At 31.7% G+C, this 13,174-nt stretch overlaps 1 protein-coding gene and 1 long non-coding RNA gene across 3 annotated transcripts in view; one reads left to right on the top strand and one right to left on the bottom strand.

Annotated features, from left to right (window-relative positions):
- Nucleotides 1–1,347: 1,347 nt before the first annotated feature.
- Nucleotides 1,348–13,174, bottom strand: part of LOC127723089 (apolipoprotein D-like) — a 33,567-nt gene continuing 21,740 nt past the window's right edge. Inside the window, exons 8-9 of the mRNA XM_052229536.1 lie at nt 3,012–3,110; nt 1,348–1,590 (exon numbers count right to left, since the gene is read on the bottom strand). Coding sequence (XP_052085496.1) covers nt 1,448–1,590; nt 3,012–3,110 — 242 coding nt within the window. The 3' untranslated portion in view covers nt 1,348–1,447. The remainder of the gene's footprint in view (nt 1,591–3,011; nt 3,111–13,174) is intronic.
- On the top strand, nt 6,448–10,534 carry LOC127723096 (uncharacterized). 2 transcript variants are annotated; one of them, XR_007991856.1, is made up of 4 exons: nt 6,448–6,709; nt 7,341–7,597; nt 9,158–9,414; nt 10,046–10,534. It is a non-coding gene; the product is annotated as an uncharacterized LOC127723096 (long non-coding RNA). The 2 variants fall into 2 exon arrangements; XR_007991855.1 differs by lacking the exon at nt 10,046–10,534 and having other exon boundaries at nt 9,158–9,673.

Genomic DNA, 13,174 nt, shown 5'->3' on the forward strand with positions numbered 1-13,174 from the left:
GCTTTACCCATTTTCTTGCAAAGTCCTCAACTGCACCCATCAGTAACCTGAAGTTCTTTTTCCAGTTGATGGGCTGGGGAATTCTATATTTTGGTCCCTTGGCTAACAACTCTCTTAGTTGTTCATTGGTAACGATGCCAAGGTCGCCAGTAATAACATGACCAGCAGTATTGCGACGATGCACATGAGCAATCCGGAGCCTTGGATTTCACATCTTAGAGGTTAAAGGCCTCTAAAACCCTCTTGTAGTTGAAAATATTGGATGCAATAGACTGGGTGTAAGTATAAGAAATAACAGGTGTAGCTTTATTTTTGAAGTAATCAAATATAGTTTATTGTACAGATTTCTGGTGGAAAATATGGCTTATATTTACAGCATCTAAACCTATATTGGCGAATTCTACCTTAAAAAACTTACGTTTTTCCTAATTTTTTGATGTAGTCGATACGGGTTTGAATAGTCTATGGTTAGCAATGTCCATGATTATTGCAACTAATCTATATTTGTCGTAGACTTTAAATGCGTTATCTAAAAAGTAAAATAACGAAAAAACTAAACTCCAAGGAAAACTCAAAGCAGATAGTCCCTTATCAAATGACAAAATCGAAAGCTCAAACACATCAAACGAATGGAAAAAACTGTCATATTCCTGACTTAATATGGAAAATGTACTGCGACCTAAGATTGTTCTCGCATAAACTAGCTATTGAAAAGAGCTGGTACTCAAATGTTAAAATAAGTTCTAGAAATGCATGCTATATTATTATGTTCAAATTTACGTGAATGCAATTATAATACGGGTTAGGGTTTTCTTGTATGTATTATAATTATTATAATAGTAATGTACTGCTGATCTAGTAATTAAAGGATTTGTGATAGAACATGACTGATTATCCTCCTTTCTATACATGATTCACGTAGTATTCAACACAGTGGTATGACTCTTTTCAACTCCTTGCTTTGATTGGCTTTTCAATTGTTTTGATTCAAGCGCCACTGGTTATTGTGTAGACAAACCGCTTGTCTGGTGTACCAAATTATAGACATGGTAACTTTTATCGTCCCTGATGAGTCTGTGGAAGACGACTCGCTTGTCTGGCGTACAAAATTTAAATCCTAGTAGCTATGACGAGTTTTTTTTATTAGTTTTTATACTATAGTAGTCTCAGATTCTAGAAAGAACATCACAACATATAAGTACTGAATATCATGGAATATTCTCTTTTACAGAATTGTTGTAATGTATTCAACATTTTGTTTTTAAGAACAAAGCTAAAATGGTAGTGTTTTGTTTGGGCCGGATATGCATTAAAGCAAAAAATAGGTTAAAAAAAATCAACACCAGAAACAAATGTTGTTTTTATTTTTAATCTCGGACTTGACATTATGATTTTAAACTTTATTATAAACAAACAAGTAAATAAAATTCAAGAAATACTCCAATTTCTACTGTAGATTGGGACAATCACTGTGGTCAACAAATATGAAATTATCTGGATCAACACCATTAGTTCTGAGCAAAAAATATATTTTCTGTAAGGTGGACTTCTTCATTGGTTTTGCTCTGCGGGATAAAATCAATGCGGTCTCTGTAAAAGTCAGGGAAATTATTCTTTTTTTTTAATTTTTAATTTGTAATCATTTCCACTATATAATACGATTCAGAATATAATAAAAGAATTGTCTAACCAATCATATGCTTTGTTTCATATATATAAGACGAAAGACTACTTACAATCTAATCTGCACTATCTATCCGAATTCACTCTCTCACACAGATTCTTGTTGACATGAGACTAGAATTCGTTAAAAAATGTTATAGAACACTTACCGTTAAAAGTTAACAAACATCACTGAAGTTTCATTTTACCGTTCAATGTCCATTTAGATGGGAACAATTTGTATGAAAAAAAAACTCTTAATCTATACATTTTATTTCTATGAAAGGTTCATTACAAAGTAGGCTTTTGTTCGCAACACACATATCTGATTCCTTAAGGACATGTGTTTGGTAGAAGGAGCACTTATATGTTGTCTGTAAAAAGTTAGTTTTTGGAGAGACATGTCTGCTTGTGTTATGTAACCGTGTTCGCATCGACAACATTTTTTTACATGCCACATGTGACTCAAGATCTGCTTACCATTCTGAAGCACCTGAGATCACCTGGTTTTGATGGAGGTCGTGTCGCTCAATATTTTTTCATGCGGTGTTTTGTATATTGTTGTTTGTCCTTTAGCCCTTTTAATAGTTTTTGCCATGGCTTTGTCAGTTTTTTTTCGACTAATGAGTTTAAACGTCCCTTTGTTATCTTTCGTCTCTCTTATAAAACATAAAGATGTCTGAGGCAACATTTGATTAATGAGTTGTAATTCAAATGGATAGAATATTTTGTAGACTGATTGTCGGTTTGTTTTGGCCATGATGTTGTTTGTTTTTCTGAGACCTACGGTTTGTCCCCTTGCTATATTCTACCTATATTTCTTTTTTATAAAAATGTGTTATTAATTATTATCATTTATTACAGATAACGTTGACAAACATCGGCTCTTTGAGGAACATGCGGTCTGCTATGTGTAATAAAAAGGAAATTTAGTTTCAGATAGCTTTAATTACATATAAATTGGTTAAATTGCAGTAATACGTTTGGTTTCAGGAAAATGATAAAGGTATGTACAGTCAAATTGGTCTTCTATTGTCTAAATGTATGACCGATTTGAACAAGCATATGTTAAAAAGATGTTATACCGTGGCGGCTGATTGGATGTGTAGCAAGAATGCAGTTATTCCTAAAGGAAATGTTGTGCTTCCCCCACTAAAACAATAAATTATAGTTTAAATTTTATATCAGTCTATGTGTGTCTTTATATTCACTTCAATTCATAAGTTTGTATATACGTTTGGAAAGGTTCGTTTTTTATTTTAATTGTCAAAATACTTCATGAATTTTTCTGAATCATTCTGAAATATTTTTGCTTCAGCTCCTTTTGTACGTCATAGACATATGCATACCTAGACTAGTTTGCTGTCCTCCACCATCTTCACACGCATACAACAAATGAAAATTGTCGTATTGCATCTGCATAAGAGAAGCGAGATACCGCGGCGTAGCTGAAACGAATAAGGTAATATGCAGTTATATCATATGTAAAACCAAAGTACATTCGTATAGCGATACACACAATTAATATTACATAATGCATATTTTCAGATATACAAAAAAACAAACAAAAGTAGGACCGAGGCAATTACAGATATTAAGGGAAATGTAAATTTCTCAAGAGTTTATCAAGGAGAGCCTACTAGCTGTTTTAGTCATTCAAGAGCATATAAATTTTTGTTGTTCATCAGTTCATTAAATTTCAATGAATTTGTTTGGTTTGTATGTTTGTTTTTCAATATAGGCTTATGTTTACCATAAAATACAGAAAATGTAAAAATATAATGAAATTCATACAAGATATTTTTTTCTGTTACAAAGTAAACATTTTCTATTTTCTCTTTGTAATATGTTGCCATCTTTCAATTTCAATAGGATATTTATGATTCCCCCTTCTAAACACAAAGTTGTAAAGTATTTGTCTTCTAAATATTTTAAATGATATTCAAATTCACAGTTTTATTTATGAATATGATAGTTGAGTACTTTTTGGTGATTCAAGTACATTAGCATCTTTGCTAGCCAAGGGTTACGATCCACTTACCTCCTCTCCACCATTGGCGGATTGAGATAGAATTTCGGAGACACAAGGTCATGATTTTCATTGGTTGCAGTCTAAACTCGCTGCATCCAATCAAAAAGCGCCTATAGCATGATCACGAATAAATGTAGAAAGTGTATGTAAACAATTGCCACGTGCTTATTTTGCAACAAGTCTTTACATCCCTAAACATACGACTATATTTAGTGACAATTTGAATGTTTTTAATCGACTTATAGAAGTTCCTGTGTGTGTTTCTTGCACAAATGCATGAATGTCAACGTATATTTTCGTTTCCTGCTTTACCAAGTGTGTAGAATCTAGACGCTTCAGCCCTTGGATGGTGTAAACCTCCCAAAATAACGTGTATGGTGTAATGGTGTATGGCATATGGTGCAATGGTAGAAGGTGTATGGTGCTATGGTGTATGGTGTAAGGGTAATGGTGTAATGGTGTATGAGGAATGGTGTGATTGTGTAACGTGCGATCGGGAATGGTGTGAATGAATGGTGTACGACATTTCATTGGTTGAAACCGAAGTTCATTTTATTTCAATTTTTCGGATTGTAAACATAAACAATAATAATAATCCTATTGTTCTTTTTTCCCAGTAAAGCAAATTACTTTACTCGTTAGACTCTATGTCATATATATTTAATATACAAATATTAAAAAATCTTTTTTTTTCATATTCTTATTTACATTAAACAATGGCTTTAAAATTACACACTTGTGATCACATGCAGTTATCATAAAAGAAAGGATTTTATTTAAACTAGAAGGCGGATAGAAAGGTTATCCACGCATCGGAACAGTATTGTTATATCACGGTTTATCAACATCATTTTTAAAGTTGCTTCGTTCCCCACTTTTGACAGTCTCTTTATAAATATCTTATCGTCATTCACCTATGTTTGCCTTGGATTTACGATTCTGTTTTCCAAAAAATGTTCAAAGGAAAATTGTACAGTGTTATTGCACATAAGGTGTTGTATAATTATGAACAATCTCGTCAATTTCGTTAGATTTGTCTTTACGGATTATAAATGATATCTTGAACGTCCGAAAAAATATACTTATGTGAAACGGAATGAAATATTTGCCACTTGATATTTAGCCACCAACAAAATCAACCAACCGACATAATAGAATAACAGTATACTTTTCCTAGAAGAGAACTTCTCATACTTTTCATTATAAAGTACAAATGAAATCTGTCATGTCAGTCACACTGTTGGATGATGAGGTGGAATAGTTTTATTATACAAACCATCCTGAACTACTGAGTTTAAATCATCACACCTCAGCAAGCACGACTAATTTATGCGCAGACCAACCCATCACACAATAGCCCAAAAGGAATCTGTCATGTACCCGTCCATATTCAGAAGTCATGGAAGTGGGAAATACAGATATTGATACTGACTTTAGTGACAGTTTTATATAACGAATACAGAGATGAAATGCTGGCACTCTAAATTAAAGCGGACAAGATTTTGTTATCATTGTATTGCAATGTTGCTGTCATTTGTATTATACAATCCATCCTGACATCAAAATATTGCTGATTTACTATGCGGCTGGCGCTATATAGATTTACATAATAAAGTGCAAATATGGTCAGTTTTGTTTGATACTTTAAAATAGTTTTGTTATACGAGTCAGCCTGAGGTATCAACACTACTGAAATTTTCTTGCGAGACAATATTTTTAATAAAAAGAGGACATGCTGGCTATCTAGATTGATGGGGAAAAATTTTGTTGTCATTGTATTGCAATGTTGTTGTCATTTGTATTATACAATCCATCCTCACATCAAAATATTGCTGATTTACTTTGCGGCTATATGCTGATTTACTATGCGGCTATATAGATTTACATACATGACATAATAAAGTGCTAATATGATCAGTTGTGGCTGATGCTTTAAAATAATTTTGTTATACAAGTCAGCCTGAGGTATCAAAACTACTAAAATTTTCATGCGAGACAATATTTTGAATAAAAAGAGGACATGCTGGCTATCTACATGTAGATTGATGGGGACAAATTTTTGTTGTCATTGTGTTGCAATGTTGCTGTCATTTAATTTGTATAATGCAATCCATTCTGACATCAAAATATTGTTGTTTACTTTGCGGCTATATAGATTTACATAATAAAGTGCAAATATGGTCAGTTTTGGTTGATTCGTTTAAATAATTTTGTTATACGAGTCAGCCTGAGGTATCAAAACTACTGAAATTTTGTTGCGAGACAATATTTTGAATAAAAAGAGGACATGCTGGCTATCTAGATTGATGGGGATAATTTTTGTTGTCATTGTATTGCAATGTTGCTGTCATTTGTATTATACAATCCATTCTGACAATAAAATACAGCTGCTTTACTATGTGGCTATATCATGTATATAGATATACATAATATTAAAAGTGCAAATATGGTCAGTTTTGGTTGATGCTGTAAAAAAATTTTGTTATACAAGTCAGCCTGAGGTATCAAAACTACTGAAAATTTCTTAAGAGACAATATTTTGAATACAAAGAGGACATGCTGGCTATCTAGATTGATGGGGAAAAATTTTTGTTGTCATTGTATTGCAATGTTGCTGTCTTTTGTATTATACAATCCATCCTGACATCAAAATATTGCTGATTTACTATGCGGCTATATAGATTTACATAATAAAGTGCAAATATGGTCAGTTTTATTTGATACTTTAAAATAGTTTTGTTATATGAGTCAGCCTAAGGTATCAAAACTACTGAAATTTTCTTGCGACACAATATTTTGAATAAAAAGAGGACATGCTGGCAATCTAGATTGATGGGGACAAATTTTTGTTGTCATTGTGTTGCAATGTTGCTGTCATTTGTATTATGCAATCCATTCTGACAACAAACTATTGCTGATTTACTATGCGGCTATATAGATTTACATAATAAAATGCAAATATGGTCAGTTTTGGTTGATTTGTTTAAATAATTTTGTTATACGAGTCAGCCTGAGGTATCAAAACTACTGAAATTTTGTTGCGTGACAATATTTTGAATAAAAAGAGGACATGCTGGCTATCTATATTGATGGGAATAAATGTTTGTTGTCATTGTATTGCAATGTTGCTGTCATTTGTATTATACAATCCATCCTGACATCAAAATATTGCTGATTTACTATGTGGCTATATAGATATACATAATAATGTGCAAATATGGTCAGTTTTTGTTGATGCGTTTCAATAATTTTGTTATACTAGTCAGCCTTAGGTATCAAAATTACTGAAAAATTGTTGCGGCTATATAGATTTACATAATAAAATGCAAATATGGTCAGTTTTGGTTGATTTGTTTAAATAATTTTGTTATACGAGTCAGCCTGAGGTATCAAAACTACTGAAATTTTGTTGCGAGACAATATTTTGAATAAAAAGAGGACATGCTGGCAATCTAAATTGATTGGGATAATTTTTGATGTCATTGTGTTGCAATGTTGCTGTCATTTGTATTATACAATCCATTCTGACAATAAAATATAGCTGCTTTACTATGTGGCTATATAGATATACAAGATATTAAAAGTGCAAATATGATCAGTTTTGGTTGATGCTGTAAATTAATTTTGTTATACAAGTCAGCCTGAGGTATCAAAACTACTGAAATTTTGTTGCGAGACAATATTTTGAATAAAAAGAGGACATGCTGGCTATCTAGATTGATGGGGACAAATTTTTGTTGTCATTGTATTGCAATGTTGCTGTCATTTGTATTATACAATCCATCCTGACATCAAAATATTGCTGATTTACTATGCGGCTATATAGATTTACATAATAAAGTGCAAATATGGTCAGTTTTGGTTGATACTTTAAAATAGTTTTGTTATATGAGTCAGCCTGAGGTATCAAAACTACTGAAATTTTCATGTGACACAATATTTTGAATAAAAAGAGGACATGCTGGCAATCTAGATTGATGGGGACAAATTTTTGTTGTCATTGTGTTGCAATGTTGCTGTCATTTGTATTATACAATCCATTCTGACAACAAAATATTGCTGATTTACTATGCGGCTATATAGATTTACATGATAATAAAATGCAAATATGGTCAGTTTTGGTTGATTCGTTTAAATAATTTTGTTATACGAGTCAGACTAAGGTATCAAAACTACTGACATTTTGTTGCGTGACAATATTTTGAATAAAAAGAGGACATGCTGGCTATCTAGATTGATGGGCATAAATTTTTGTTGTCATTGTATTGCAATGTTGCTGTCATTTGTATTATACAATCCATCCTGACATCAAAATATTGCTGATTTACTATGTGGCTATATAGATATACATAATAATGTGCAAATATGGTCAGTTTTTGTTGATGCGTTTAAATAATTTTGTTATATGAGTCAGACTAAGGTATCAAAACTACTGACATTTTGTTGCGTGACAATATTTTGAATAAAAAGAGGACATGCTGGCTATCTAGATTGATGGGCATAAATTTTTGTTGTCATTGTATTGCAATGTTGCTGTCATTTGTATTATACAATCCATCCTGACATCAAAATATTGCTGATTTACTATGCGGCTATATAGATTTACATAATAAAGTGCAAATATGGTCAGTTTTGGTTGATACTTTAAAATAGTTTTGTTATATGAGTCAGCCTGAGGTATCAAAACTACTGAAATTTTCATGTGACACAATATTTTGAATAAAAAGAGGACATGCTGGCAATCTAGATTGATGGGGACAAATTTTATTTGTCATTGTGTTGCAATGTTGCTGTCATTTGTATTATACAATCCATTCTGACAACAAAATATTGCTGATTTACTATGCGGCTATATAGATTTACATGATAATAAAATGCAAATATGGTCAGTTTTGGTTGATTCGTTTAAATAATTTTGTTATACGAGTCAGACTAAGGTATCAAAACTACTGACATTTTGTTGCGTGACAATATTTTGAATAAAAAGAGGACATGCTGGCTATCTAGATTGATGGGGATAATTTTTGTTGTCATTGTATTGCAATGTTGCTGTCATTTGTATTATACAATCCATTCTGACAATAAAATACAGCTGCTTTACTATGTGGCTATATCATGTATATAGATATACATAATATTAAAAGTGCAAATATGGTCAGTTTTGGTTGATGCTGTAAAAAAATTTTGTTATACAAGTCAGCCTGAGGTATCAAAACTACTGAAAATTTCTTAAGAGACAATATTTTGAATACAAAGAGGACATGCTGGCTATCTAGATTGATGGGGAAAAATTTTTGTTGTCATTGTATTGCAATGTTGCTGTCTTTTGTATTATACAATCCATCCTGACATCAAAATATTGCTGATTTACTATGCGGCTATATAGATTTACATAATAAAGTGCAAATATGGTCAGTTTTATTTGATACTTTAAAATAGTTTTGTTATATGAGTCAGCCTAAGGTATCAAAACTACTGAAATTTTCTTGCGACACAATATTTTGAATAAAAAGAGGACATGCTGGCAATCTAGATTGATGGGGACAAATTTTTGTTGTCATTGTGTTGCAATGTTGCTGTCATTTGTATTATGCAATCCATTCTGACAACAAACTATTGCTGATTTACTATGCGGCTATATAGATTTACATAATAAAATGCAAATATGGTCAGTTTTGGTTGATTTGTTTAAATAATTTTGTTATACGAGTCAGCCTGAGGTATCAAAACTACTGAAATTTTGTTGCGTGACAATATTTTGAATAAAAAGAGGACATGCTGGCTATCTATATTGATGGGAATAAATGTTTGTTGTCATTGTATTGCAATGTTGCTGTCATTTGTATTATACAATCCATCCTGACATCAAAATATTGCTGATTTACTATGTGGCTATATAGATATACATAATAATGTGCAAATATGGTCAGTTTTTGTTGATGCGTTTCAATAATTTTGTTATACTAGTCAGCCTTAGGTATCAAAATTACTGAAAAATTGTTGCGGCTATATAGATTTACATAATAAAATGCAAATATGGTCAGTTTTGGTTGATTTGTTTAAATAATTTTGTTATACGAGTCAGCCTGAGGTATCAAAACTACTGAAATTTTGTTGCGAGACAATATTTTGAATAAAAAGAGGACATGCTGGCAATCTAAATTGATTGGGATAATTTTTGATGTCATTGTGTTGCAATGTTGCTGTCATTTGTATTATACAATCCATTCTGACAATAAAATATAGCTGCTTTACTATGTGGCTATATAGATATACAAGATATTAAAAGTGCAAATATGATCAGTTTTGGTTGATGCTGTAAAATAATTTTGTTATACAAGTCAGCCTGAGGTATCAAAACTACTGAAATTTTGTTGCGAGACAATATTTTGAATAAAAAGAGGACATGCTGGCTATCTAGATTGATGGGGACAAATTTTTGTTGTCATTGTATTGCAATGTTGCTGTCATTTGTATTATACAATCCATCCTGACATCAAAATATTGCTGATTTACTATGCGGCTATATAGATTTACATAATAAAGTGCAAATATGGTCAGTTTTGGTTGATACTTTAAAATAGTTTTGTTATATGAGTCAGCCTGAGGTATCAAAACTACTGAAATTTTCATGTGACACAATATTTTGAATAAAAAGAGGACATGCTGGCAATCTAGATTGATGGGGACAAATTTTTGTTGTCATTGTGTTGCAATGTTGCTGTCATTTGTATTATACAATCCATTCTGACAACAAAATATTGCTGATTTACTATGCGGCTATATAGATTTACATGATAATAAAATGCAAATATGGTCAGTTTTGGTTGATTCGTTTAAATAATTTTGTTATACGAGTCAGACTAAGGTATCAAAACTACTGACATTTTGTTGCGTGACAATATTTTGAATAAAAAGAGGACATGCTGGCTATCTAGATTGATGGGCATAAATTTTTGTTGTCATTGTATTGCAATGTTGCTGTCATTTGTATTATACAATCCATCCTGACATCAAAATATTGCTGATTTACTATGTGGCTATATAGATATACATAATAATGTGCAAATATGGTCAGTTTTTGTTGATGCGTTTAAATAATTTTGTTATACTAGTCAGCCTTAGGTATCAAAATTACTGAAATTTTGTTTCGAGACAATATTTTGAATAAAAAGAGGACATGCTGGCAATCTTAATTGATGGGGATAATTTTTGTTGTCATTGTGTTGCAATGTTGCTGTCATTTGTATAATGCAACCCATTCTGACAATAAAATATAGCTGCTTTACTATGCGGCTATATAGATATACATAATATTAAAAGTGCAAATATGGTCAGTTTTGGTTGATGCTTTAAAATAATTTTGTTATACAAGTCAGCCTGAAGTATCAAAACTACTGAAATTTTCTTACGAGACAATATTTTGAATAAAAAGAGGACATGCTGGCTATCTAGATTGATGGGGACAAATTTTTGTTGCCATTGTATTCCAATGTTGCTGTCATTTATATATACAATCCATCCTGACATCAAAATATTGCTGATTTACTATGCGGCTATATAGATATACATAATAAAGTGCAAATATGGTCAGTTTTTGTTGTTGCGTTTAAATAATTTTGTTATACTAGTCAGCCTTAGGTATCAAAATTACTGAAAAATTGTTGCGAGACCATATTTTAATTAAAAAGAGGACATGCTGGCTATCTAAATTGATGGGTATATTTTTTGTTGTCATTGTGTTGCAATGTTGCTGTCATATGTATTATACAATCCATTCTGACATCAAAATATTGTTGATTTACTATGCGGCTATATAGATTTACATGATAAAGTGCAAATATGGTCAGTTTTGGCTGATGCTTTAAAATAATTTTGTTATACGAGTCAGCCTGAGGTATCAAAACTACTGAAATTTTCTTGCGAGACAATATTTTGAATAAAAGAGGTCATGCTGGCTATCTAGATTGATCAGGACAAATTTTTGTTGTCATTGTATTGCACTGTTGCTGTCATTTGTGTTATACAATCCATCCTGACAACAAGATATTGCTGATTTACTATGTGGCTTAATAGATATACATAATAAAGTGCAAATATGGTCAGTTTTTGTCGATGCGTTAAAATAATTTTGTTATACAAGTCAACCTGAGGTATCAAAACTACTGAAATTTTGTTGCGAGACAATATATTGATTAAACTAGGACATGCTGGCAATCTAGATTGATGGGGACAAATTTTTGTCATTGTACATGTTGTTTTGCAATGTTGCTGTCATTTGTATTATACAATCCACCCTGACATCAAAATATTGCTGATTTACTATGCGGTTATATAGATCTATATAATAAAGTGAAAATATTATGGTCAGTTTTGGTTGATGAGTTAAATAATTTTGTTATATGAGTCAGCCTGAGGTATCAAAATTACTGAAATTTTGTAGCGAGACAATATTTTTAATAAAAGGAGGGCAAAAATATTTCCAAATTTTTTAGCCCTATATAAATTAACAGATTGACACACTCCCCATTTCCATTCTCAATTTTATAATTATAAGTGCAAATATGGTCAGTTTTGGTTGATGCTTAAAATAATTTTGTTGTGCATGTTGTACATGTACCAGTCATCCTGAAGTATTCATTTTTGGCATTGTTTGTCGATTTTATATGAAAACCAAGTTTATAAGATTTACGATACATGTTAAAACCGATAATAATAGCATTGTAACCAATATCGTTTTTAATTTATAGATAGGCAGATCGCGGATAAATTTGCATTACAAGCAAAGTTTTATGCGTACATTATTTACAAATACATGTATATATATTTAATCTGTATTGTTTATATAACCATCATAGGCATGACCACGGAGATTTTAATTTTATACATTAATTTACAATATTGTGATCAAAATTCGTTTTTTAAATCAAATAAATAATTTTGTAGTCGCACGCTTTCTTTGAAATTTAATTGCATTATGGGTAATTTCGGATCGTGTAGATAGAATGGGGAATGGTGTATGGTGTAATGTGTAAGGTGTATGGTGCAAAGGTGTAACGTGTATGGTGTAATGGCACAAGGTGTATGGTGTAATGGTGTATGGTGAATGGTGTAATGGTGTATCGTGTGAGTGGGAAGTTTACACCATCCAAGGACTGTACCGTGTTTTACCTCCAAATTGAAGTGCTACCATTGGTCAAGAATAATGTATTCGCAATGGGCGTGACTTTAATCTACCGATAGATGGCGCAACATTGTTATCACAAATGTTGGCTTAATCTGGCAAGGGTGGAGAGGAGGGAGGTGGATCGTAACCCTTGGCTAGCGAAGATGGTACATTAGTGGTCCATTTCTGTTTTAACTTATTAGCTAAATTTTACCAATATATAGGCAAACTGTACACTAGTGTATGCGTAATCTAAGGTCTTCAATAAACAAAGAAATAAGTATAACAATAAGTCATTATTTGTTAAAGGAGAA

This window comes from Mytilus californianus, unplaced genomic scaffold (assembly GCF_021869535.1).
Source record: "Mytilus californianus isolate M0D057914Y unplaced genomic scaffold, xbMytCali1.0.p SCAF_13, whole genome shotgun sequence".
Lineage (NCBI taxonomy): Eukaryota > Metazoa > Mollusca > Bivalvia > Mytilida > Mytilidae > Mytilus > Mytilus californianus.